The sequence below is a fragment of the Anser brachyrhynchus genome (genome assembly GCF_964034855.1).
Source record: "Anser brachyrhynchus genome assembly, chromosome: 6".
Taxonomy (NCBI): Eukaryota; Metazoa; Chordata; class Aves; order Anseriformes; family Anatidae; genus Anser; species Anser brachyrhynchus.
Genome location: NC_137700.1, coordinates 7,618,261 through 7,645,566, shown reverse-complemented (window position 1 = coordinate 7,645,566; position 27,306 = coordinate 7,618,261). Strand labels below are relative to the sequence as shown.

At 42.7% G+C, this 27,306-nt stretch overlaps 2 protein-coding genes across 7 annotated transcripts in view; one reads left to right on the top strand and one right to left on the bottom strand.

Moving 5' to 3' along the window:
- NDST2 (N-deacetylase and N-sulfotransferase 2) overlaps positions 1–27,306 on the top strand; it is a 135,400-nt gene that overhangs the window by 85,631 nt on the left and 22,463 nt on the right. For 5 of the 6 annotated variants that reach the window (XM_080598083.1, XM_080598085.1, XM_080598084.1 and 2 more), the window contains one exon: positions 24,927–26,325. In XM_080598083.1, the coding sequence (XP_080454209.1) occupies positions 25,333–26,325 (993 nt within the window). In that variant the 5' untranslated portion in view covers positions 24,927–25,332. Of the gene's footprint in view, positions 1–14,440; positions 14,535–24,926; positions 26,326–27,306 lie in introns of all 6 variants that reach the window. The other variant, XM_080598087.1, reaches the window with a different exon arrangement.
- The window catches only part of ZSWIM8 (zinc finger SWIM-type containing 8), a 109,008-nt gene continuing 98,247 nt past the window's right edge, over positions 16,546–27,306 (bottom strand). The window contains exon 26 of the mRNA XM_080598072.1: positions 16,546–18,030. Within this exon, the coding sequence (XP_080454198.1) occupies positions 18,007–18,030 (24 nt within the window). The 3' untranslated portion in view covers positions 16,546–18,006. The remainder of the gene's footprint in view (positions 18,031–27,306) is intronic.

Sequence of the window (27,306 nt, the reverse complement as noted above, 5' to 3'; positions counted from 1 at the left end):
ATAGAATAAGGCATCGTGCATTGATCAGATAAAAGGATTTCAGAGGGCTGGAAAAAAAGTAGTAGGTCCTATATAGCTGGTGTTTCCCCCATTTTCATAGTTAATTCTTTTGGTACAATTCAAATAGTAAATGTGTAAACCAGTCTCCTGTAAACTTTTTGTTGTTAGTTTGGAAAGTACAATCTGCAGAGACTAGTAAAGGAGAAAAAATAACTTGAAACACATGATAAAGATTTTTGTAATTGCAATACGTTGTTGTGATGAGTAGGATGGTAACAGAAGCCAGGATGACTTTTGCAAACTCAAAAGTAGAAACAGAATAAATTATATAAAAAATTGTGATAGTATAGAATGAGTGTAATGAGCAAATCGGCGTTCTGTACAGCTTGAATAGTTGTGTAATTCCATAGACACTTGGTGTAATATTCACATGAGAAATTGTTAAATTAAATATAATAAATGAGGCATTGAAGATACCATTAATGGAATTCATGCTTTATACGTTCTGTTAATGTCAGTGCATATGTGACATGGCTATGAGAACAAAGGGAGAATAATGTTTCGTTTCAGATATGGCCACAATAAATTGCCACTGCGCCTTTGGGTTCATTGTGAAAGAAAAGGTGGGCAATGGGGGAAGAGACAATAAATGTAGAAATGTTAGCAGGTGGAGAAGGGATCATGCAGTAGAATATATAACCAAGTAGGCCAGATAGAAGCCATTTGACAGTGTTTGAAAGTAGAAGCACTGGAAACTGTAAGTTATTGTTATTTTAGCAGTGGACTTTGGGCTTTCTTTGTGCTAACCTGTGGTTAGTTCAGCCCTTGTCTTAGCAATACTTTCTTTTGGTTAATAATGTTTTAATGTTACCTACAATGAGATGCATGTGCCAATAATGCTACACACTCAAATGTCAGAAAAAGAGATAGTACCACAAAACGCTAGCAACTTACTTGCATAATTTAAAAAAAAACTTTATATAAGCCGTTATGTTCCTAAAAACCTTTACTTTCCTTTGAGATCTCTCAACTCTGTACAGTCATAGCTGAAGCAGAGGGAAAAATTACTCCTTTTCTCTTCCATTACACTTTATCTTTTTGTCATTCCTAATTGTGTCTGTTTTGTCATGTCAATTGGTTCTGTTAAGGACTTTTCTGCCAGGTATTTCTTTGTAGTCACAAGTTCATCTCTTTGTCTGGGGTAGGTTATAATAATCAGTTCCTCTGAAACTTTCAGAGTTGATCTAATCCCATCAGTGAAGTCCTGTCCTTGAAATATCTCCAGAAATATGCTGATTTACTTATGGTGTGTCATCAAGACATCATGGGACCTTTATGCAACAGAGATGAATTCTAGTGCTTGGACAGGATCAGGTCTTGAACATTTTAATTGGTTTATTGGACTGAAGTTTTAAGAGAACTGGCAGGTTAGAGTGGTGGGTTTTTGCCAATTACAATTTATATAAATTTTTAAAGATTGGCTGTTGCTTAAGATGAGCCTGTTGAGTATTAAAATGAATAAAAAATAAAATAGTACCGTCTCAAACTGTAGGCACTTCTAAGTGAGTGTAAGGAATATATAAGGCTAGAAACCTGCATAGCAACACCTGTAACTTCATTATCCTTTATTCCACGTTAACTTGTTTTATCCACAAGGGGTCTTTGGAGATCTTTTGGGAGATGAAAAAGATGTGAGCACAGCTGAACAGAGACAAAAAAATTAATTATGAAGCGTAAGGGCAGGAGTCGGGTGCTCTGATAGGGTCACTTGCTGTCTTCTAAATGTATTACCTATTTGTCAATTGAACGGCTTCACTCCAGCCCTTTCCACCCTTCTTGCTATGCATTTTAAGTGAATGTAATCTTACGGTTAGGAAATGCTGTGTTCAATACATCAAGAGCTTTTTCTTTCTACTTCTATTTGGAGGAGGAAAAAAAACACATTGCCCTTAAGTTTTTACCTATAAATGCAAACCCATGTTCGTTCTTTCTTTCACCTTCTTCCCCAAAATGAAACCCAAGTTATGATTCATGTCTTTTTATATTACAAAACTATATTAGTCTCTCAGATTATATTTTCTGTATCTGGCATTAAAGCTGTTGATCCATTTGGCATTCGCCAAACTGCCAAGGTCTGTCCCAGGGCCATGGTTACAGGCTTGGAAATCAACTTTGGTTGTGATTATGGACAACTTGGAGGGCTTCCCAGAAAAGGTCTGTCCGATCACTAGTCAGAAGAGATGAATATTGTTTCCATTGATTTTTAAATCTGTTTCTACAACCATGGTTGTACCAGCCCCTTATCAGGGCACAGCAAGAGCCAGGAGGTAAGGGTGACCCCAGTGCAGGCAGTTCCCTAACTGATGCTGTCCCACAAGTCTGAGCACAGCCGGCAGAGCTGGCTGCTGGTCCATTGGCACTTCCAGGCAAGGTGAGTGAAGAACCAGGCCCAGCCTCCATCTGGGGCATAAAAGACAGGGCTGGAAACAAGGCTACAGCATGGGTCCGAACTCCACACAGGTGACAGGGCCAAAGGTGGGACTGGGTACAGGCTACAGCATCTAAACAAGGGGTCTTTCTAGGAGATGAGCTGCCTCCAGCATAAGGCTGAGGTCCACGCAGGAGATGTGTCCAGAGGCAGGGCTGCAGGCAGATACACCTACAGAAAAGCTCAGGCAAAGGGCAAAGGCCCAGGCCCAAGTTTAACTGGGACAGCTGGGCCATAAGCAGAGGGGTGAGTGCAGATCCTGCATGAGGATGGTCCCTGCCACTGAGTGCTAATGACACCCTCAGAGTCCTCTGGAACAGATTAAAGAAAAGGAAAAGTTGCTTGCTCTGTATGCTGTCATCTCTCACAGATTTTAATGATATAACTGGTGCCTATAGCAGATCCCCTTTATTTCTCTGAAGAGGAAGAAAGGGGTCTTCCATCACATGCTTATCCTGGCCCCAGAAATTCTTGTCATCCCTGAAACGGGCACTTCATTCCGAACAGTATGGATAATGGCTCACTGGTCACTTTATCTGAGAGAGAGACCTATGTTTTTAGGGATATAAACCTTTTACAGGTTTTTGTTTGTTTCCCTTAATCCCATAGTCAACTACATCAAGAACTTCTCAAGAACTAATTTTCTATTTCAGTGGCAGGCCGAAAAAAATAGTATGACCTAATTGTCCTTGAAATAGAAATAGGGTAGATTTCACCAGTGACAACATAAACATTGAAAACAGCTAGAAATCTACCTAAATCTTTTTAACTCTACTAAGGACATTTTATTTGCACAGATTTGACCTACACAAGTCTGCAAGGTCCATCTGCTCTCTTGCCGCCCTATGCCCTTCCCAATACTGATAATATTTATATGTATATGTATCTTGTTATATATATCTTGTTATGCCAATAAGTTATTGTTGGGTTTCATTGTAGTCTTCCTTGTGCTATGAAGTGGATCTCTTGTTAACCTCAGTTAAAGGATAAATTCAGGACAGGAAGCTGTTTTTCTGTTAACAAACAGATTCTGTCTGGGATAAATGCATCCTTAAATCTTCTCCTGTCGTTTCTGTGGCTGCTACAAAGGGTGAAAAGTTTTCCCTCCTCCCTTGGTGATCCCCAGAAAATTTGCTTTGTATCTAAGAATCTTTTTGAGAAGAACTAAGGTAAATTAGATCCTTTATCAATATTTGAGTGAGGGAGGATGGAAGGAACTCAAAAGAAGTTTAATTTTTTCAGGTACTTAGTGTGTTATTGAAGTACCTCACTAGTGATCTATAGCAGAGGAAGGCTAGAAGAGATGATCCTTTGGTGTTGCCAGAAACGTAAAGCCTTGGTTCAAATTATGCAGGGGCTGAAATGGGTGCTGACTTCTGTCTTTTGACAGAATTTCACTTTTAAACCTCAGGGAAAGTCTGTGAAGAGGTATCCTCCATCAGTCTTCTATACCAGTTTTCAAATCAAATTGATTTATCACATCGGCAGGGACGAAGTTATTAAACTGACCTTCGGCTTTATCTGTGACCAGAAGACTAGTGAAGAAGGGGTTTTGCCTTTTGTTAGTATTTTTCCAGAGGAAAAATGCAAACATATTTGGTCTTCACTGTCTCCAGCAAGATTTGTGGGACTGGCTGCAGCACATTCAGTGTGTTGTTTCTACCTGTAGTGAAGCAAGATGAAGGAGTGAAACAGTGAGCAAAGAAATGGGGGGACAGAATCCGTGCACAGAGGAGACTGGTGCATATTTGGTACTGAAGAACCGGCTGAGAAATTCTTGTTTGGCACATTATTGTAAACCCTACTAGATTTGTTACGTGTTTATGTCTGGAGGTCAAGAACTGTCCAAGGATAGCACTATCAATGCTATCAAGCCATGCTGGCTTACAAATAAGAATCCAGGCTTGATCAAGAACATTTTTCAAAGAATGTAAACTAAATGAACGCGTGTCTTGCTATGTCTTGTTGGTTCCAGAACCATTTAGGCTCCGTCTGTTTCTCAAGTGCAAACAATGTAAAGAGCATCCTAAACCTGAGGTATTTTAAAAACCGTGCAACAGAAAAGCATGTCTGTCTGACGTGGCAGGGCACAAAAAATCTGTTTTGCCTACCTGTTTAAAGTCACTTTAAAGGTCCATGTAAACACCTTGTAGTAAAACCCAACAAGTGACATACATCTGGGAGAATCATCAAGTTTTTTGGGGGGTGTGAAGCCAGGACTACAAAATAGGTCTGTTAGGAGATTTGCTTGGACAGTGGGACTTTGCTCCTTTTTATTTAACTTTTCAAGATTGGGTTATTTACAAACTAAGGCCACTTCAAACAAGTTTACCTTGATACCATATACCCTTTTAAGCTACTATTAATACAAAGCACGGTGAGAGGTTTGGTCTAACCGACATCCTGGAAATAATATCGTTACACAATATGACCCTGGTCAGGAGAAATTATGCAAATACTGCTAATCTTTTGTAACTACCACCATTCTTAGTTTAGGTATAGAGACTCTAAAAGGCCTCTCCCCTTCTCCTGATAGTTGGTTCTGTTTTTCAGGTGGGTTTTCCAGATTATGAATACTAAAAATAGAGGAAAGATTTGGACTGTTTCAGAAACGCTGCAGTGGGCACAGAGTTTCAGACAGTGACAGAAGAAAGGCTTTTATCTGAATCATGACTAGATGTTTTGAATTTACTTTCATTTTCCTGGGTATCAGCCTGATGAAAGTTACATTTAAAATCTGTTCTAATTCACAGTTCTTCAAAAATTGTCTAAAAAAGTTATCGACACCTCTACAGTGAATTAAAGCTACTTCTGATTGACTGATTGGCTTCATTTTTTGGTAACCATTCCTTGGACCCCTCAGAAATAGTCTGCTGATCCTGGTGGAAAACCACTGCTCTGATATTATGTAACTCTGCAGCTGTGCCTCAGCTCTCACTAGTTATTAAAATAAATTGAGTAGTGAATGCAGAGATCAAGTAATGGTGTCAGAAAGGCCTTAATGTATACCACAGCTTGCTCAGGGAACGTTATAGAGAGAGCTACGTGGTTGTCCTAGCCTTCATGAAGGGGAAGTTGTCTGGGAAGGGGAGGCTGTACTTAAAACACGCAGCACTACAGGCTGTCTTTTCACTAGTGTCAGCACAGAGCATCTTCCAGTGTATTTCCAAGCTCTTTGAAGAGGATCGCCATAAAGCAATATTGAGCAGTACTAGAGCTTGTGAGCTAGAGCCTGGGTAGTACTAGTACTAGAGCCTGGGTAGTTAGGACTGACTGTTTAGGAAAATATCTCTGAAATCTCACTGTCGCTGCCTGCTAATATGAGGACGTAGTTGATGTACTTGCCTGTAAGGGATGCTCAACAGTAGGGAAGCCGTTGGATTTTTTCTCTGCTTGCCATTGACCTGAGGGACAGCGTGGGATGGTCCTGGAAGTTGGAGTCGAGTGGGAAACTGAGGGAGGTTTGGGTAGGGAGAGTGGAGGAGATCTAGCCTCTGAGAAAGACACTGAAGTTTTGACTTCAGGCAGTGAGCAAAAATCGCCTGTCTTCATGTACGTGGAACAACAGTAATTCTTCTAACATTTTCTAAGTGAATAACAAGTCTTACGAGGAGTGGCTGAGGGAGCTGGGGTTGTTTAGCCTGGAGAAGAGGAGGCTCAGGGGAGACCTCATCGCTCTCTATAGGTACATTAAAGGAGGCTGTAGCGAGGTGGGGGTTGGTCTATTCTCCCACATGCCTGGTGACAGGACGAGGGGGAATGGGCTAAAGTTGCGCCGGGGGAAGTTTAGGTTGGATATTAGGAAAAACTTCTTTACTGAAAGGGTTGTTAGGCATTGGAATAGGCTGCCCAGGGAAGCGGTTGAGTCACCATCCCTGGAGGTCTTTAAAAGACGTTTAGATGTAGAGCTTAGTGATATGGTTTAGTGTAGGACTTGTTAGTGTTAGGTCAGAGGTTGGACTGGGTGATCTTGGAGGTCTCTTCCAACCTAGACGATTCTGTGATTCTGTGAAATTGGAAAAGACTACCCGCAAGTGTCCAATAAACCAGAATCCCTGTAAAACACTGGAGACTGGAGGAAAATGTATTAAGTGTTTCATGAAAACTGGTTATGAAAGTCATGGTTATTTTAAAAATCAGGCCTGCATTGTGTGGAATCAGGATTTTCTGTCGTCTTTGTGATTAGTGGAGTATTGAGAGGTTTCCAACATCTGCCTTTAGCTCACTGCGGCTTGAATGGAAACGATATGTTTACTGGCAGAGATGGCAGCCAGAAGCTAAAAATTTAAATGATTTTAGGTTATGTATAAATGAAAATTTTTGTCAGCATCATCCATCTGCAATTCACAAAGTTAAAGAGGCCTGCAGACTTGCAGTGCTGCGCTGTAGCGTGACAATTCTGAGAAGTTTGTTTGTTTTTTTAAAAAGAGGCAGAATAGAGAGTTGTCTCCTCTGTTAGATGTGGAACCCCCATTTTTAAAAGGTACTCAACATCCATTTAGCTTTTGTTGATTCATTAGGGCAGCTGCATCAGTTTCTTGTGTGTAATCTGTATCCCTCAGAACCTCATCATTTATTCACTGCTTAGCAGTAAATATCTGTATGTCTGTGTGCTTTTCCTTCTGAAAGACTTCAATGCTTTTTTCAGTTTTCATATTAAATGAATAAATAATTTGCTATGTTTTTGTGATGTATCTTCTAGGATGAAACAGCATTGAGCAAATCATTGTGTTATTACAGGACAGAACGAATACATATGTGCATTCTGAGTTAGTTTTATTGTTAATTTAAAAGGAAAATCATCTGATTTATAATAAACAATTTAAACCATTTTAGCCCTTGCTTCCAGGGCTTGTTCTTGTTCTGCCAGAGCAATGAGACACTAGAAAATAAATATCTTTGAGACAGTTCATACTGCAGCTACCTGGTCTTTTTAACTGTGAGAAACTAGACATCCTGCAAAAGCAGATGAAGTCACAGGAGGTAGCTGCAAGAGCCTAGTCATTGACCCTTGTTTCTGATTTTTCTTTTTAGCTTGGTAGTGTCAGGAGAAAATTTGAAGGGGGTGCTTTGTTTGCTGTATAATAGAGGTAGCGACTGGATCAATCAGATTCAGGCCTCTTCCAAAGCTCTCGAATACCCTGTAACACTCCATTGCACTAAGTTTGCAGTGTCTTATTACAGAAGCGTTCACTGGGGGCTGTCAGCTCCTGTTAAAATAACTCCTATAGAGATGTGTGCTAGTGTGTCATCCTGTCTGAAAACCCTTTTCTCCCAAACCCTGCCTGGGAAAGGATACAACTTTGAGCATACCTAGGGCTTTTTGTCTTCAAAGAGCTGGATAGACTGCCATGCTCAGAAGCATCTTGTTTCCTCCAGCACACCCTGCCTGCCTCTCTGCTCTTTTAGAGCACCATTGCCTATTATGTTTTAAAATACAGAACCACTCTTATGACATTCTTTTAGGGGTTTAATGAGAGTTTATCTCCCCCGCCACCATTAGGACTAAACACACTTGGATAGTGACAGAGCATACTCTCAGATTTATGTACTTGTTCTTCTAACATGTTAATTTTTTATTAGTTATGTACAAGGAGGTGATTTTTCTGTGTCCATCTGCAGATTTATTCCAGTCTCAGATTCCAATAGTAGTGGCTGGGTATACTTAGCTGGCATGCATTTGGTTTGGTTTTCCCTTTTTTTTCCCCCTTCTGTTAATGAGATCAGTTCATCGAGTGAAACTGTGAGCCACATTAGGGCAAGAGAAGCAATTTACTGCTGCCGAATGCATTTGCAGAGTGTAGTTTCCCTCAGCTTGTCAGTCTGAAGGCATCCATAAACCCATGACAGCTTCAGAAGACAAACTCTGGCAGCAAGCTATCAGGGTGCCAGGCACTGCTGTCTGTGTGGGCTGCCTTCCTCCCCTCTCCCCTGCTCACCCTCCCTCTGCCCACCCGCCTCTGTCCCCCTCTCCCTTCTCTTCCCCCCGCCCTGCATCCCTCTACCTTATTGGTGTGGTTTTAGGTGCTGCTGTTCTCTGTGACAGCACCTTTTTGCTTTCCCCCTTGATCCTCCTACCACCAGAACAAAAGGGGAGCTCGCTGCCAGCGGTGCAGCACCTGCCTGTGCAGTCCAGGGAGCAGAGGGGAGGAGGGTGGGTGCCCTGCATCCTGCTCTGCCTGAGCCAGCAGCGAGCTTGTTCAGTCACTTTGCTTGAAATGCCTTTGAACTGCTGCCAGATCCCATTGTCTGCGTGCAAATGGAGTTCAACGCCCCACTGTGATGAGATGTGCAGTGTGTTAAGAGGAGGAAGGAATGGAGCTGTATACTCACCCTGAAGGAGCATCTCAGATCTGCTGTGTGCCATGATAATCTGAACACTGGACCATGCTTCTCTTACTTTCCCTTCATTGTTCCTGGGATTTCAGGGAGTGACATGGAAGCTTTTCAGGGGGGAGCTGCAAGGCAAGATAGTATCTGGGGAGAAAGCTGCTGTGCTTTTGGACTGTTTACGTGGGACTGTGCTTTGCCCACCACCCACCTGTAGATGCAGTATGATACACCAGCTAGTGGTTAATGGTGTGTATTTGGCTCAGCAGTGATTTGCTCTTTTTTAGCGTGAATTTATTTACATTTTTTCCATTTGTCTGTACTTAAAATTTCTGTATTTTTAGGTTCTCAAAATGATTTGAGAGATTTTGGCACCACTGAGTGAAGGGAAGGCAGCCACTGCTACTACTAATGGTTCAGCCATCTACCAACTGTGCAGCCCAGCTGCCCTTTTTGGGAAAGGCCAGCTTACTTTATTTATGATTTTTGTGAAGAGCAGCTCTCAGGCTTTCCACTCCCTTTGCTTTGTCTTTGGCCTTGTGTCTTTCCTTGGGCTGCTGTCTGTCAGTCCCCTTTTGAGAGAGCAACTTCACTTGTGGACATCGCTTTTAAAGGTAGAAATTTGGGTATTTGCAGTTGTGTGTGCTGTTCATTATCTAACTGTTTCTTGGGCTGTTATAAGAAAACATTGTTTGCTTTCATGCTTTGTTATTTGACTGTTTGTTTAACCGGTCATCATCAGCAAGGACAGTGCTTTCAGAGGAGGATGGAGGAGCTGTTCTTTGCTGACTGTTAGGCAGTGCACTAAGTGGAGTTGGCAGGGCTTGTATCTCGCACTGATATGCCTGCTATGTTCTGGTCATTAAGCTCTTTGTTAGTTCCTTCTCCTCCTCCTTCCACTGCTCTCCCTTTCCTTCCCTGATAGAACATGTTATGGTGATAGGACGTTTTTGCATCTAACCTTGCTAATGGGTTACAGTCAGGTTCTGAAATGTGCTGTGGGAAAGACAAAATCTGGCCTGTGAGGAGCTGATGGCTCACAAATGCACAGGAATAGCATAAGGAAGCTGGTTATAACTGCTGCACGCCTTTGCCTAGACTAATGCTCATGTTCTGCTGAATCTATATACTGACCGGGACTTTCTTTATGTCCTCGATACCTGATCAGAAATTGAACGGATATCAGCAATACTGGTAACTGACGAAATCTTTGTAAAGGTTAGAGTCATTACAGACAGAACATTTTAAAATCAGATGATGTCGTGTATGTTCCCCAAGGACTAATGCAACCACGTTTTCTAGTGGTTTGTCATACAGCAATCTAAAATCTCATTTGCATCTCAAGAGCAAAGCTAGTTGTGCTTAGTTAATATTAAGCAACTTGAAAGATTAGGAATAGATTTTTTTTTTGTAAATGTTCTTTTTCCTTTCACCAGGAACTAGTAAAAGAAAGGTATTTGGCTAACTGTGTTTGGTTTTCATTTTTGAGTTCCCTGGGAAGATTCACTTGGAACACTGAAGATTTTCTGGTCATGAAGAAATTTCTGACCCTTGAGCTGAGATGCAGCTGTCATTCTCTTGATCAGGGCACACTAAACAGAATTGGGACCTTTAAAAATGTTCTTCAGTTAACCCGTCAATTTCATGCTGGTAATAGTGATGCTTCTGTGATGCAGCCAAACACTGCAGATGTAGGAAACAAGAGCTTGGCCTGGAGCACAGACCAGAAACTTCTCACAGGGCCTCTTCTCTTAAGGGTCTTAGTTTCTTCCTCTTGCTGTCATGAGTGTAGTCAAATGATGAGGCTACTGTGTAGATGCAGCTCCTGCAGTCTAAAACCTTCTCTCTACAATGTGACTATGCGAAAAGGAGACGTTTTCAATTCCCTTCACTCCCCAGCTTCAGCTCATAAAGGATTAGGAAAGATGGTGTTCTCTGCTTAAGCAATGTGATATGTTTCAGGCTTGCAATGATTTTTTTTCCCTGTTATCATAGTTATTTTAAGACTCTGGCCTTTCTATATGCTATTAAATTCAACAGTCTCAAAGAGAGGATGAAATGGTGTAAGTTGACAGGTGCATTTCAGCAATACAGAGCTGAAGTAACCTGTCAAAGGTCACATACTGATAACTCCAGGAATCTTGGGTCGTAACTCACTGCTGGATTTGACAAGCAACCTACTATATGGCTTTTCTGCTTTGACGATTTGAAAGAAATGGCTATAAAATATAAATGATCTTTCCATAAAAATGTTCTCCATTGTTTTAAACCATTCGGAAATGCTGTATCAAGTCTGTTCATTTTAGATGAAATACAATGAAAAGTCATTAATGGTACTGCTGTCCTTCATCCTAAAACAACCATTTCATGTGCTTAGTAAAATGTTATGGCATGTCAGAGGCATTTCACAAGTGGACACAGCCATTTGCCTGAAACCACAATTAAGGTCTGGTTGCCTGAGCTCCTGTTCTGCCTGGTATTACCTCATCAGTGCGTATAGATGAGTCTCTGTTGTCACATCTCATTCCACAAACCTGTCTGTCCCCTGCTGAAGTTTCCTTCTAGCAGGACAGTGTGCCAACTAGGGCGCAGTGCTGGACTGGAGCAGGTACTTGAGTAGTTACCACTGAGAGGAGTGCCTGTTTTTTGATGCTTCATGATGGAGTCACCCAGTGCAAAGAAAGCATTCGTGTGTGTTTGAGAGCTGCAAACCTCATTTTCATCTCTGGAACACTCTAAATAAGGTGATGGATTCAATAAACTTGTTTCAAGAGAGGCAGTTGGTAGTGCTCATTTATAAAAAATGTTGCTGGGTTGCTGGAAAACAGGAGGGGGAAGAGGTTGAGAAAGGCAGTCTGCAAGCTAAGCCTACTTATACATATTAGGATGAGCCCAGGCATGAAGCGAAAGAAAAACTCGGAGCTCTTCATTATCTAATACTCCCTCAGGGCAATAACAAACTCCCTGTAGGAGCCAGCAAGCCAGGCACAAGGGCTGGCAGAGAGCGAGCACACATTGTTCTCAGAATATGGCTGGTACTGGAGTCTTTCACTGTGAATTTGAAGCCATCTTTAATGCAAAATATTCCTCAAAGGGATTTTTGTTGCCTACCATTTCAAAAGCTGCTTTCAATCCAGTATGATGCCTTCTTCCAAACAAAAGGTTGTAAAGTTAGGTATTGTACAGCAAAGGATGCATAATGTTGCTTTTTCCTAGCCTCATGTATGAGCTGAGGTTATGCAGACACCCTCCTTTTTAGAACTGAAAAAGACCGAATGGAGAAGCTCACCTCTCTCTGCTTTAGCATGTTGTGGCTTTCAGCCTTTCTGTGATGCTTACTGGCCACTCCGTATTGCGTGCTTCGTTTCAGAGTAAGTAATCATTTTTATACTGAAAATTCAAGTGCAGAATATATTTGTGTGATGGGCAAACGTTTCTTAGGGAGGTGGCGGGTATGGGAGAACACGTAACACAGACCTCCAGTGTCCCCCACTGGTGCCTATACAACTGCTCTGGTTTGGACTTCTATAAGGGGTAGGGGAGACCAGTTAAAGAGTCTCCTCTGAAGTGGTAGGATACTCAGGAATAGGGTTTGTGGCATCGGTTCAGTCTGCGTGTGTTAAGTTGGTCAATTGGTATCAATCTGTTTAGGATCATGAAGGAAAGTGAACCTCTCTCTAAGAAGGTGGAGGACTTAAATATCTCCGCTTGTTTGTATTCCTAGCATTTGCAAAATCCAAGGTGATTCTTCATATAAGCAATTTGACCTAAAATGAATTCACTGTCACCTCCCTTGCCGATAAATTAAATGCCATCACCAGCAGTTTAACCTCTGAGGTGGCCCTTGTTGAATGAGTGCAGGTCCTGTTTGATGCAAACAGCAGCAATAAATAAAGAAATGTATGAGAGCTTGGCAAATAGAGTGGAGGGGAAAAGAATTTTCACCCTTTTCATGGACCAACCTCTATGTTGCAAGCAAGCAAAGCAAAGTTACAGTTGTTCTTCTAATTGAGAACTGCAAGAGGATTTTTCACTTTCTGTCTCAAATCTCATTATCCGGAGTGTTTAGAATGGATCAGTGAGTGGTGGCAATCCCACCTTTATCGCTGCTTTGAAGTTTAGGTTTTACATGGGTAGCATTGGGATAATAATTCATTCTGATACGTTCAAGAAGTGCTCTTGAGGCACTGCTGCTCATAGTCTTCCTGCGTAACTTGATTCTCATTTTATAGATGAGGTTCAGGCGATGTGTAACCACATCAAATTAAAAGTGGAATAGTGAACTGAACTCAGGCTTACTCTCAAATTCCCTAGCTTTTTATCTTTAAGATGATATCTAGCTGCCTCCTAGAAGGAAGGTAAAGAAGAGTTCTCACTGTCTCAAAAATGGTCTTTGAACCCATTTCCGATGCTTGTGGACCAACATGCAAAGGGGAAGTTGAAGATTTTAATATCCCACCCTGTTGTCTCCTATGCTAATGCTCCCCTTCCCTCCGCCCCTTCTGTAGCTGTTCAAGGAGAGAAAGAAGCCCAAAATGGCCCTGAAATTTCCCTGGCAGTTCCCAGTGTTGGTCTCCTGACCGTGAAGCCCCCAGTTCTGTCTCAGCTGTAGAGTCTTCCTCCCTGAATGCCCTGGAAAGTCTGCGTCTGGACAAGAGGACAAAATTGGGTCTTCAGTGTATGTGTGAGGGAACGAGTTCAAAAACAGTCCGTCTGCGTTAGCTCTGGGAGGAGCTGAATGGTAGCAGCATATGACCTGACAGCCTCACCCCCATGACCCTGGGCACTGCCTGGGTGGATTTTGCTGCTGCCAGAGGGCTGCTCTGCTGAGCAGAGGGAAACCAGAGGCTGAAACCGAGCGCTGGGTTTCCTGGAGCTGGGATGACCAACACATTTGTCCAACTGGCAGCCCCGTGTGGCCGAGGAGGAGGAGGATGTGTGCATCTGCTCTCCTGACCAGGGGATGCTGCTGGATTTGCACCACCTCCTAGCAGAGAGGGGTGTCAGGCAGTGGCACCCGTGCCTGGCAGGCCATAATGAGCAAAGGGAGGCCAGGTTGCTTCCAGAGGCAGGCTGCTGCCTCCTGATGCTGTGTGGTCGTAGCAGGTAAGATGGTTGGGATGGTGCAGGCAGTCAATGCGGGCAAAAATCAGCGTAAAAGCACCAGGGCAAGATTCTTGCTACAGGTATCAAGGTGTCAGCAGGTCCTTTGAATGAGCTTTCCATTAACGCTTCCAATTGCAGATGTTCTGTGAGCCACTTAGTGCTTCACGGGAGGATGAGAACAAAGTTAAAGCTTTCAGTCTATTGCCGCAACACTAGCCCAGATCCGTAATGCAGGCTGGATTTTGCGATTCAGGTAGAGGCTTCGTTTCTTTGTTGTGTACAAAAACAGAGCACATCTTCCAAAAGCTGTAATTCTTACATTCCAGCTACCAAACTAATTACGTGAGAATTAAGTACACCAAATAATTAGAGCTAAAATTAATTTGTGTATTTAACTTTAAATTTAATGTCTAAAATTTTAAAAGATGTTTATCATGGTGTATTTTTTAGTAATACAATTATAGCTCTTCGAAGTTGCTCTAGCTAAAAATTATTTAATTACTGTTTTGGCTACAGTGAAGAAGATAAAATTCAGTTTGGACATCCCAGGCTACCTTTCCTCTCCCTTTTGCAGCAATGTAGAGTAAAAAAAGAAGTAACAATCTTTTCTGTAAGTACAGTGTTAATTTATTTGGGGCTCCTAAAAAGCATGAATTATTTAGTTAGAGTGTCGCTACAAAGTCAAGTTTGAATACTTGAATGCTCTAAATGTGATTGTTTCTCTCCCATCACAACTGTGTGTAATATTTAGTGTTAAGTGATCTGAAAACTTTGACATGTTATCTCGCTGGGATCAGTTAGCGCAAATGTACTTGAGACTTTAACAGAAATGAGCATTTTCAGGGCATTTCAGCATTTATAATATTTTATTGTGGGTGGTGTTTAATTTAAGTGATCTACACTGCCAGCTAGCGCACCTTGCTAATACTGCTTTTGTCCGATTATGGGCAATGATCTCACCTGAAAGAGCAGAAAGTGCTGTAAGAACATAGTTGGGGCAACTTTCCTGCCTTTGCAGTCTTCAACTTCTTCTCCCCAGTGCTTTTCTCTGGACAAAAGAAGCAGATGAATGCAGTTAGTACTGCAAGCATACTCGATTTTCACAACCAAACCAGCAGTGGCTTTAGTCAGGATATAGATGAAATAATGTGTCCGGGTTGTTGCAAGACATGCTGAACTTCACCCTTGTAGACTGGATGAGCCCTCCTCCAGGACCATTAAATCCATAAGCTGGAGGCATGCTAGTGTATTTCTGCTGGAAATTCATCTTTGAAGATGTTAATCTTTTAGTGTGCTTCCTTTGGCTATTCAACAACCCATTTTTTTTAAAGTTAGGCCAGCTAGACCTAACATCTGAGTCAAATTTTGTCTTTAGCCGCCATGTGTCTGTCTCCTTAAACAATGTGAGCTGTCATTTTCTCCTACTCCCCTCTGACTCCCCGTGCACTCCTCCCTTTATCTCTTCCTCCTACTCTCAGCTTTGCATTTTGTTTCATGCTGCCTCCTATTACTGGAACAGCCTCCCAGTCTGTGCTGCCAAATCCTCCCTCCCTCTCTCTGCTCTTGCGAACCTGTTTCTTACAGCAATCATTTCTAAGTTGTTTACCTGACTAATTCTCTCTCTCTGTGCTTTCTATCCTGTATTTGTTGTTCTGGATCATGTTTTTTATGTGAGAGATGACATATTGCAGGATAAGGAGTATATTTGCCACTGTTTTGAGGTGTATTGTTTACATTAGCTCTTTATACAATGATAACTAATAAATTCTCCTTACTATTTGAGTGCAGATTTTTTCACTAAGCTATAGTTCACTCTTAGCTGTGCACCATTAAAGAACAGCCCTGTTTTATCTTAAGGTAATTGCTAGACTGTGAAAATGAGTGTCTGTATTACAGCATGTGCCGTCAGCTAGCTGGTCTGTACAGGCAAAGTTCAGCTGTTTACCAACGTGCATGAAATGGTGGTAGAAAACAAAGGGCTATGGGCAAATCTGATGCTCAGTACTAGTACTGTCATTGCATGGCTTCGCTGCTGGGGGTAATTGTGGTGCCATGACTGCTGTTCTCCCAACATGGACAAGCTCTTACAGGCATGCATGGAGATAGGCTGGATGTCTTCTATCAGGCTATTCTAAAAGGAGTGGGTTCTCTTTACTGAACGCCTCACCATACCAACAGAAGAGAACTTTTACCTTTCTACCTGCAGAGAGTTTTATTTTTCTGGCAGTTCTGTTCTTTCTTTTTCCAACTGAGTGCAAGGCAATCTAATTATCAATTTAAAAAATAAAAATGAAAAGTTGTTGAGATTATCTGTTTTCAATTTACTTTTCTGGACCAAGTTGAATATTTATTAAAAAAGAAAAGCAAAACACCTGAAAATATTATTATAGCTTTAGACCAAGTTTCATAATAGTGTTCTGAATGCTCATTTTCTGAAGTCCCACTTCTGTTAATATCTGACCTAAGATTTTACTGCTATGTGTGAAACAGTAATATTCTCATATTTAAATTTACTCTATAGGTACTTACTGGAGCTTGCAAAGTGGCATACAAGACTAACCCAATTAATTTTTACATTAAGGTTAAGCATATGTTTTTATATTATCAGTATGATCAGAATCAAAAATTGGATTTTAAGTCTAAATTTCATTCATGAAAAAATAATTTCAAGACGAAAATAGTCTTCTTGTTAATGAAAAACGAATCAGATTTTCAGTAGCTTAATAAATTTTATTGGGAATTTTACTACATGCATATTTTGGAAAAATGGCTCCCACCTAGCTGACTTAGTCTCTGCAACCAATATCTGGGCACCTAATAGTTTTCAGTACCCAGACCCTTTTGTCTTCAGCTGCAGTTCCTAATTGAGATGTGCATCTTGCTTAAAATTCTTGAGCTTTCTTGACAAAACTTCAGTTTATCAAAGGGTTGATTTGATTGCAGATGTGGCAGCTTTTATTTCTGAGTTTGTCAGTACTGTTAATTAGGATGTTAATGAGGCCTCTGGTCTTAGTCTGCATGAAGGAGTATTCTAAAGATGCAACTTTAGAGCAGAAAAACATTCTATCCATAATCAGGTGACTAATTAAAAATGTAAGAATTCAGCACCCTCTTTAGCAATTAAGTCTATAAAATGGGAGGAAGGTAAAGAACTAGTGGCATGTAATTACTCTAACACTTTTGAATGAATTAATACATTTGAGGTGTATTTAATCTGAAACCATCAATTTTGTTTGTATTGATCATCTAAAAAGTAAGGTGTCTGCAAAGAGGAGCAGAAGGCAGGGTTTTGAAATTGTTTAAGCACGGTAGTAAAACATGGAGTAGTGCAAACTGTGGTGTGGAAGTAGGTGTGCATTGCCTGCGGTGGTCTGATTGTGTAACAGTTACAAACACAAACGGTTTGAGAGAAAATTAACTAATTCCACCCACATTAAGACAGGGAAGTCTACCAATAGCCACAACTCTTTATCAGCCTGTTTCTCTAGTAAGACTCTCTCCTTCTGCTTCATGCATTGCAAACTAAGTGTGAGAAGCTTTGGGAAACAGGTGTGTGACCTGGCACGTAGGCTGGCGGCGTTTTCCTGCAAGGTTTGGAGATCAGCCTTGAGCCATGGGTGATTCCGAGGAAAAGCTTATGCACATCCCGGTTGCCAGGCCACGTGGTGCTGGTGGGAGGCTGGAGATGGCCTGAGGTGACTGCCAGGGAGCAGCAAGCACTGGCTGCTCCACCAGGGAGGAGGAGATGGGAGCCAGGCAGGATAAGAAGCTGGCATGGGCAGCATCCTCAGCAGTGATGGTACAGCCCTGCAGCATGCAAACAAAACAACTGAAGGCAGTTGGTGACAGCCACCAGGTTCATCCTAGAGTCCAGTGATCACTAGATGTGATCACTAGATGAGTCCACAGTCACCAGGTAGGTCCAACTTCAGGTCGGCAAGGCAGAACGCACATGTAATATAGTTCATGTCAGGGCCTGAACTTGGGTACAGCTCACAGGTCAGCCGGTGGAGGCTGGTCAGGGCACTCAGAGACTGCTGCTGTGTCCAGGGCCCCGGCAGTCTTCCTTGCAGAGTTCCCCCTCAAGATCCATTTCTGCCATAACCCTTGTGAAAAAAACAGATTATGATTTTCAATGCACAGGCTGCCATAAAGGTTTAGCGAGGGCAGTAGAGCACTTTGCATCTGTTCCTGTTCTTTGGAGACCCAGGCTTCCAAACCACTGTCATAGCCAGTCAGTGTAATCTCCATAGGTCTCAAGTCATCCTCCCTTTCTCCCTATTCTACCTGTTCCACTCTCCTTCCCTTTGCTTATTTACTCATTTTGCCTTTCCTAAGCCAGATTTATAGCTTTCTTTTGTTGCCTTTTCTGCCTTTTTTCTGAAAGTGAGTCTGCACTATATTAAAAGCTGTCTTGGAATAGCCAAGAAAAAAAGTAATTGTTTTCTGAGTCTGGAAAACTTACTTATTTCAATCTCACCAAGGTAATAGTGAACCGAATATTTGAAACTACAAATTCTGGGATATGTGCTTCTAGCTTTACATGGGATGGAAGTCTCTTGAATAAAAGATCTCAGCTGAAAGAAGGCAGGGAGGGAGCTGCTGTACACAGGCAGGGAACGTGTCCTGTTTAGAAGTCCACCAAATACTGTCCATGTTCAAATATATGAGAACAGGTAAGTAAAAGAGTCTTTTCTAAGGCTTTGTACTTTGGTAGAGCATACTTTTACAGCATGTTTCTGGTCTTAATTTGGACACGCTTTCAGCATAAAGGTACTAAAACTGTTGTAGTTGGTTCCTGCTGTCATACATTCCTAGATAAAATAGATTAGAAGAGAAGATGAGTTCCTATGTGTTACCTGAAGCAATTGAATATAGATTAGTCTCTTGCTAATTGAGGTGAAATTTTTAATGTATAGCTCAAAGGAAGAACGGATAGGCTGCTTTCATAGCTATTGTAGATTAACTTTCGGAATGTACATTCTGTATTTCTCTGAGACACGTTAACTTTAAGTTGTCCTCTTTTTGCCACACTTGGACTGTTTCCCCACTGGATTGAATTACTTAGGAGAAGACATCAGAGAATACATTTTGCTTTCTGCAGCAGGATCATTTATCTGCGTTGTGATAAGCAGGGTGCACGAGGGAATGGAAATTAGATCCGTGTCCATATCTAATGCAGAAGGAACTGCATTTATTTCCTGTTCTCACAGTTGCATTGAAGATGTTCTGCCATGATAGAGCAAACTGGTTGACATAAGAGGAGGCTGAAGATGGTCCCACCATTTGGGGTTGCTGAGATACTCACTTGTCAGCTGGGTGGGACTGGAGTGCCCCTTGTGTGGCAGGCACTGAACCTGCGCTTGCTCTAGTTCTCCATCCCACAGCAGGCATCTTGTGTCATTACTTGCTTTGGGAAAAGCCCTAGGGTCGGGGTGTGTGTAGATGCAGGTGTCAGAAGAGGCACGGAACAGAAGGAAAGGTAAGTCCAGGTCAAAACTGTGAAGTGTTTGTGGTGGGTTGATGGCTGGGTATTAGAGCTTCATGAAAGAAAGAACTGGGGATGCCCCTTCAGGCATCTCTGAGGAAAGTGCCTCCTTTGTCTCATAGGAGAAGGTGCGTTAGAGAAGCAGACCAGTTACATCACCTCAGCTCATGGAAAGTTCAGCCTGCTGCGGGCTCTTCCACTACCAGAACACTTACATAGCTGCATATTATTTGTGTTAAGTAGGTAGTATCAGCAACTGTTGAAGGCTCAAGTTTTTTGTGGGTTTGGGGTTGGTTTGTTTGTTTTAATTTATTCAGGTCTGCAGTTTGTTGCTCTTGTAGAAGGTGTGAAGTTGCACACCTGTCTGGAGATAATTAAAAAAAAAAAAGTAATTACTACTTCATTGCATAGGTCTTTTCCTCATATCAGGCTGATGGGTATCAAGCCGGCTGGCCAGCTGGCAGCTTTCCTGTTTACCACAGGTCTGTACCAGGAGAGGCCTGTCCCTGCATGGGGACTTGCCTAAGCAGAGCAGAGCATTGCCTCAAGGCTCCAAGTGGATCTGTCGGAGCAGTGTAGGCATCATTAGTGTTTCTCACCTCTTTGATCTGAGTTTGGTACTCTTTAGGCAGTCTCTCACCACAGGGTTTCACTGGCAGTGAATGCCAGCTGAAGCACATGCCCAGAGCCCAGATATGAGCTTGGCTGGCAATTACATTGCAAAGTGGCTGTAACTTCCACAGTATATTTTTTTTTAATCCAGTATATGGAATACAACCATCACTCTTCCTTCTGAGGGCTTGCAGCATGGCTCACGGTGCTCTGCTGATGTCACCAGATACTTTGCATTCACAGGAGAGTGGGGCTATACCTGCAGGCCTGGCATATGGCTATCACTGCAGACAAGGGAGAGGTTGCGGTGTCTCACAGGGAAGCAGGCAAGTGAGGAACTTTGTGTCATGATTACACCATTGAAATGGAATGGGATGGAAAATCAATCAGATTCCTCCTCTGATTACTGTGTAACTCAATTACTGCAGTCCCTCTGGGGTCCAAAGCAACAACTGTCTCACAGGAAGCATAGAAGAAAGACCTCTGAATTAGAGCAGTTGTGGACAAGAACAAGGTCCTGCCACTGTGCATTACAGAAAAGTTGGGTTATATTCTAAGTAATAAAAGAGCTGGGGAAATGTACTCATGATGCTGGGTCTTAGGGTGGTAAGACATTCTGGGGCTCAGCTAGGAGGGAGCTTGTATGACAGAAGTTCTTAATAAATGTGTCATATGACATCCACTATCTCCTATGTGCCTTATCATGAGCGTACCAGCAGCTCCAAATATATTCTGCTCATTGGTTCTGGATGAGTACTGACTGGGCTTGAGCATTTTTACTATCCCCACGATAATTTCAAGGCATTGGAAATATCTGGAGATCAGACACTGAAACCACACAATTCTGATTATTATCTTACCTTCATATCACATCAGTTGCCAAGTGGTTTAGCAGCTGATAATTCACAAAACGGTTAGCGTTTCACATTAACATTGTATATCACTAGGAAACAGAGCATCTAAGTTTTATAAAGCGTTTGTTTGAATGCTGGTGGTTTGTGAGATAGCCGACAAAGGAATTAATGCTCTCAGATCTAGTGCTACTTTCCTGGTAGGACAGGAGCCCATTGAGCCTGCATCCTTACACCAACGAAATACTTCCTCCTCGCTGTGCATTCTGACTGCCTTCTCCTGCCGTTTGCACTCGGGCAGTCCTGGCGAGCTTGCAGTAAAGGTGTTTGGAGAGGACCTTAATTTATCTGTAAACTTGAAGGTTTTGTGGTATTGGATTCCAAGGAGTGTGATCTCAAAAGAGGAGCCAGGTAATTTTGTTTCCTTTAGGAGGGATTATTTTTCAGTGTGATGGGTTTTTTGTTTGTTTGTTTGTTTTGTGTTGTTTCCAGTATAGATTTTTCAGGGCTTTGTATTTTGTTTATGGGTGGTTTCTGACATCTCTTAACTTTTAATATAAATTTTGGTTGGTGTTTTTGTTTTGTTACTTTTTTTTCTTTGAACCTAAATGAGCTGATGCGGTCCCCAAAGAGCTTAATGCATACTGTGCCAGCTGGCATGCCCTCTGGCTGTGAAGCCTTGTTAAAGAGATCAGAGCTGACAGATTTTTGAGCAGCAATCTGATACAGGCCTTTTTTTTATTTGTTTTTTTGAGCTTACCCATGTAACAAATGGGCGCTTGTTTGGGAGCTTCGCTAGAGGCTTGAATGGAGTCATTGTTATCAAAACACTGCTGTGATTCAGAAGTGCTCTGCAAAAGGGCTTCCTCTCCCTCTTGCCCCTCAGCTGGGCACTGCAGGTGTAGCAGCCTAGCTTAAACTCTACTTTCATCCTTATTCTACAGAATAATCCAGTTGTCTTGTCTTTTTCATCTTTGAACTGATAACCAGGAATCTGAAGCTTCAGCTCTTTGTAAAACAGAGACTCAGTTCAGTGCTAAAAATGAAGCTGGAGAGGTGAGCAAGTGTAACCAGAGAAGAGAAGTGGTTTCCAGATTGAGACTGTGAGGGTAGCATCATAGAAGTACTATAGGACTTTGCCAGGCTTTCATGCAGATTGGTACGCTTTTTGTGCAGATTGGTACAGTTTTCTTATTGTTACAGTGGTGTTTAGATTAGAAATTCCACCCAGGAAGCACTTGCTTGGAAATTGCAGGCAACACATGGGCTCCTGAGCTTTTAAGTCCCTCTTTACATTATTTTCTCCTGTAAAAACAACTTCTTGTGTAATACATGTGAAGATCGTGAATCTATCTGGGAATCCAAAATAGTCTAATTATTCTATTTCATATAATGGGATTAAAAACAAAAAAGATGTGAGCTATTTGGGAAGACATTGACTTACAGCTCTCAGTGTTCTCAGTCAAAATTGAGTACGTAGGAATCTGAGTGGAGTGTCTTCTAAGAATTTATTGCACAGCAGTAGAATGAAGACTGCTTCTTATAGCAACTGATGTGCCTGGAGCTGTGTGTATGGGCTGTCCTGTACAGAACTCACCTCATAAAAACACAGAGCATTTATTATGTGTTTCTATCTAACCTGCATCTGCCCTGCCAAATTCTGCCTCTACTCGCTGCTGCCTCTGCAGTGAGAACATGACTTTGGAGCTCTGGTGGTAACATTGGCGCCTTCTGCACAGTCAGTGGGGCGGGAAAAACTCATGGTGGAGGTTCAAAGGTTATTCCCCTGCCTGCTTTTGAAAGGTGGCACTTGTTTTTGGATACCAGGCTGGCACACTGGCAGTCCGCATTGACTTGAACTGGAATTATGAGCCATGTCCTGCACTCACTGCAGAGCATTATGCATTCAAAATCAGTTATCAATTCAGTAACCAAAAAAAAAGGAAAAATCAATTTGAATTCTGTTGTTTTACTTTCCCCCTTAGTAATTACTTCCTCTCTCTCTTTCTTTTTTCCAGTAAAAGGTTAACAGTATGTAGAGAAAAAACTGAAAGATGGTCAGTTGGTTGGGTTGAAGAAATCACAGCTTATTGTTGCTTGCCGAGCTGGACTTCCAAAGCCAGGTCTGTCATTGGAGATGGCCATTTGGGGATGCAGACTTGATCCATTTGGAATCTGGGAAACAGATTTTTTTTTAACCTTTATTCATTTGCTGCCTTGCAGTGTGACCTTCAATAAGATTTGCTGTGTCTCAAGTTCTCCAATGGCACATAGCATGTAATATATTTTATATTTACAGACTGTGGCTTTTCTGAAGCCCTCATCAGGGCTAAGGTTTTGTTATGTGCTAAACAAGCCAGTACCTGCTCTTCTGAGCTTGTAGAATAGAAGTTGTTGTGGATAACACTTGGTGATCAGTATAAGGCTTGTATAAAGAGTACTCTGACTACTTGCCACCCCTGTAACACAGTTAGCAATATTTTATCATTTCATATAAAATCTGCTTGTTTCTTTTTCTCTGCTTCAAGCTGTACCAAAGGTTTGGAAAAGAGTCAGTTGGGAATCTTTAGAGTGGGACTTCTGGCCTCATCTGTGAACTGATCTTTTCCTTGAGTCAGAAGGATTTCTTTCTGTTTAGTGATACACATTACAAAATAAGCATCTATCTCACAAGTGGTTTCTTTTCTGTTGGAGCTAGTTGTTAAAACCCTCACGACATAAAAAACCTTCTGTCTGAAGCTCGTGGAAGAGCTGGTCTTTTCATATTATTTGTTCATCAGAATGATAGTAATAAAAAGGCTCAAAAATGGAAGGAATGGAGAAGAGGTGATGAACTGTTTTGGTAGTACTTGTTGTTGCCCTTGTGCCTCCTGGTGCTGTAAGCTATGCCAGCTGAGGAGGTGGCTAGAAGGACCGAATGCGGTGGAGCACGTCTGCAGGAGTGTGGGTGTGCGAGTAAGAGAGATTTGAGAGAAGTTTTAAAGTGCTACGGAGGGCTCACTGTCGGCACAGCTGACTTGGTGAGCAGGGCCTGGTGTACAGGGTGTTCTTGCGCTGGCCTCAGACTTGCCTGTGCTGGGAGGGGCAGCAGGTGCTCACCAAAAATAGGCCTGGGACCCAAGTAATGCACACCTGGGTGTTACTGCTGTAGGCAGTAGAAACTTACACGGTGATTTTAATTTATTTTCAAGCCAAGGGGCAATCTAGTCACTTTCCCTCATGTTTATGTTTTAGATGGGTTGGTGTTTGTTGGCTTTGTTGAACATTTTATTGTGGAAACATAAAAACACATGGTGAAATAGTCTGCTGTCATAAATGCAAGGCAGGAGGTGAGAGAGCTTTGTAACACGAAGCTTTCATGTGAATGGCGGGTGAGAAGGTGAGGAAGGTTTCAGGAGGTGTTTCTTCTCCACCTGCTGCTGTGTCAGCTGGCAGTGGCGAGCCATGCAGTGTACGGGCAGCCCGTGTCCCTGGCTCCAGTGGTGCCCGGGGGACGATGCATCCCCAGAGCAGTGTTTCAAGAGCCCTGGTACATCATGAATTCCTGGGAGAAGTGAGGCAGTCTCATAGAGCATGTGGGAACCACGGAAATCGGGAGCTGTAGGGCAGGAATGCTGGTAGGAATTTGAAGCATCCTGCTGGGTTCAGGACATCCATATCCTGGAGGCCTAGGGAACCACACATCATTGCTAGAACAGGACAAGACAGACAGTGTGAGGCTCTCCCCTCCGCTGTTAATTTTGAAATCTAGGCTAGAATAAAAGGGGTTCATATTGTGTGCTCAGTGGCATAAAGAGGAGTCAGGGAAGGCTAGATACCCTGGCTCTGTTTGCTGTGGTGTGTGAGAACCTCACCCAAGGAGAGTGCTGAGTCCCCGTGCCTCTTGCAGAGGCTCTGATGGTTGTTCTGCAGCTCTGCCAAGCTCCTGTACAAAGGTGTGCGTCACTTCCCAGGGAACAGGTCTGCACCTACTGATCTTGCCATTTCATTTCAAGCACATTAAATACCATGAATCCATACTGAGAATTGACTTTTTCTTTTTGAATTGCAGGATGTAAAGAGAACGTGCCATCATGTGAATGCAAAACCGCTAAATGAGAAACAGGACACCTGGGAAGGCAGAGCTGAAAGTGCTTGTGCAGAGAATGACAGACTGATCTGCTGTTGGAGACAAGAGTAAGGAAACCTCCCTCCTCCAAAAGACTTTCGTGAGTGAGAGGAGAAGGACAGGAGGAAGCACACAAAAGAGCGATGGAAATTGAGGGCCATGGTTACTTGAGATAAATGGCAGATCCCTGGGAGTCTAGCCTGGTAGCTGTTTGCTTTAGCTTTGTCTCTCTCTGCAGCTGCTCTTTCTTTTTTGCAAGCTGCTACTGGGTACTGCCACGGCGGCACTGTAGATTTCAAGAGCGACGTGAGTGCAGGGTGTGAGGAGGGGGTGGGCAGCCCGCCTCACCATGATTCAGTTGTGGAAAGTAGTGCGGCACGTGCGACAGCTGGAGCTCCACAGATTGATCCTGCTGCTCATTGCCTTCAGCCTGATCTCCATGTGCATCCTGGCTTACTACGTCACCAACAGTCCCAAAATCAAGGAGCCGCCACCCCTGCCCTTCAGTGACTGCAGCAACCAGCACCGCGTCCTGATCCCACCGCAGGCCAGCTGGAGGCTTACGAAATCTGTGGACACCTCCCGCACAGATCCTGTGGTGCTCGTCTTCGTGGAAAGCATTTACTCCCAGCTGGGGCAGGAAATAGTTGCCATCCTGGAATCTAGCCGGTTTAAATACAGGACAGAGATCGCCCCTGGCAAAGGGGATATGCCCACCCTGACAGACAAAGATAGGGGACGCTATGCTCTTATTATCTATGAGAATATCCTCAAATATGTGAATCTGGATGCTTGGAACCGAGAGCTGCTGGACAAATACTGTGTAGAGTATGGAGTGGGGATTATAGGCTTTTTCAAAGCCAACGAGAACAGCCTACTCAGTGCACAGCTCAAGGGTTTCCCCCTTTTCCTACATTCCAACCTGGGGCTGCGGGACTACCACATCAACCCCAGTGCTCCCCTGCTCTACGTCACCCGGGCTAATGAGGTGGAGCAGGGTCCCCTGCCTGGCGATGACTGGACCGTGTTCCAGTCAAACCACAGCACCTATGAGCCAGTGCTGTTGGCCAGCACCAAGTCCTCAGAGTCCATTGCTCACCTGGCCACCCACAAAGCATTGCATGCCACGGTGGTGCAGGACCTGGGTCTGCACGATGGGATCCAGCGGGTTCTCTTTGGCAATAACCTCAATTTCTGGCTGCACAAACTGATTTTCGTGGATGCCATTGCCTACTTGACTGGCAAGCGCCTGTGTCTCACACTTGATCGCTATCTCCTCGTCGACATTGATGATATATTTGTGGGAAAAGAGGGCACTCGCATGAAAGTGTCTGATGTAGAGGTAAAATCCCCAGAAAATCACAGGCCCCAGATAAAATGCCAATGTGTGTGGTATGCCAGGAATGTCAAGGTTGCATTTAATTTGAGCGAAAGAGTTGGTTGCTACAATTTTTCTCATCTTAGACACAGAGAAGTAACCTGCAAAGATGCTGAGGCACAGTATGTGATACTCTTAACAAGTTTTTTTTCAGGTTTAAATGGAGCATTTTGCTTTGTAGGACCTGTAGCTGGCATCTCTGAATTTAGGAAGAGGATGCCTGTGATGGTCTGTCCTGTATCCTCTGTAACATATGGAATACACTTAGCTTGAAGCCTGTAATGCCCATAAGGGAGTGGATGGCACCAGCCATGATGTCAAACAAGGCTGTGATAGCAGCTGCCTTAGCGTGTTTCCAGAACAACTTCAAAATGAAGCACACTGTATTCTTTCAACCAAGGGCACAGAACATTTGGGGCAAAGGTATAAACAAAATAATGTTTTGCATGTGTATCCCCTTTCTTGAACTGAACCTCATCCACGACATGTTCCCAAGAGCACTCACACCTCACTGAGAGTCTTGTACTTTTGTTGTTTTGTTTTGTTTTGTTTTTTAAGTTCTTCTACATTTTTTTACACGTCCATGCAAGATGTATCTCTCAGCTCAACTTAATTTTTTCAGGTGTGATATATTAAGCTCTGGCTCTGATCCCAAGTTTAGCTTAGGGAAAAGGAAGCCCTTGTATTGTGTTTAGAGCTAGCATTATCTTTTCAATTCATTTGAAGCTGCATACCTGAAGCAACTCTAATTGCATACCATTGATTATTTTACTTGCTCCATTCTTTAATAATCCTTTACAACCACCTTTGACCATAACTCTGTGTTCCCAAACAGGCAGGTATAGAAAAATGGAACAGTTTTAAGTAATACTCCTTTAAAGAAAAATGCTAACATTTTCTTAATTTCACTACAGTGCCCCTGTGTTTTGAGATGTGCTCTGAAAA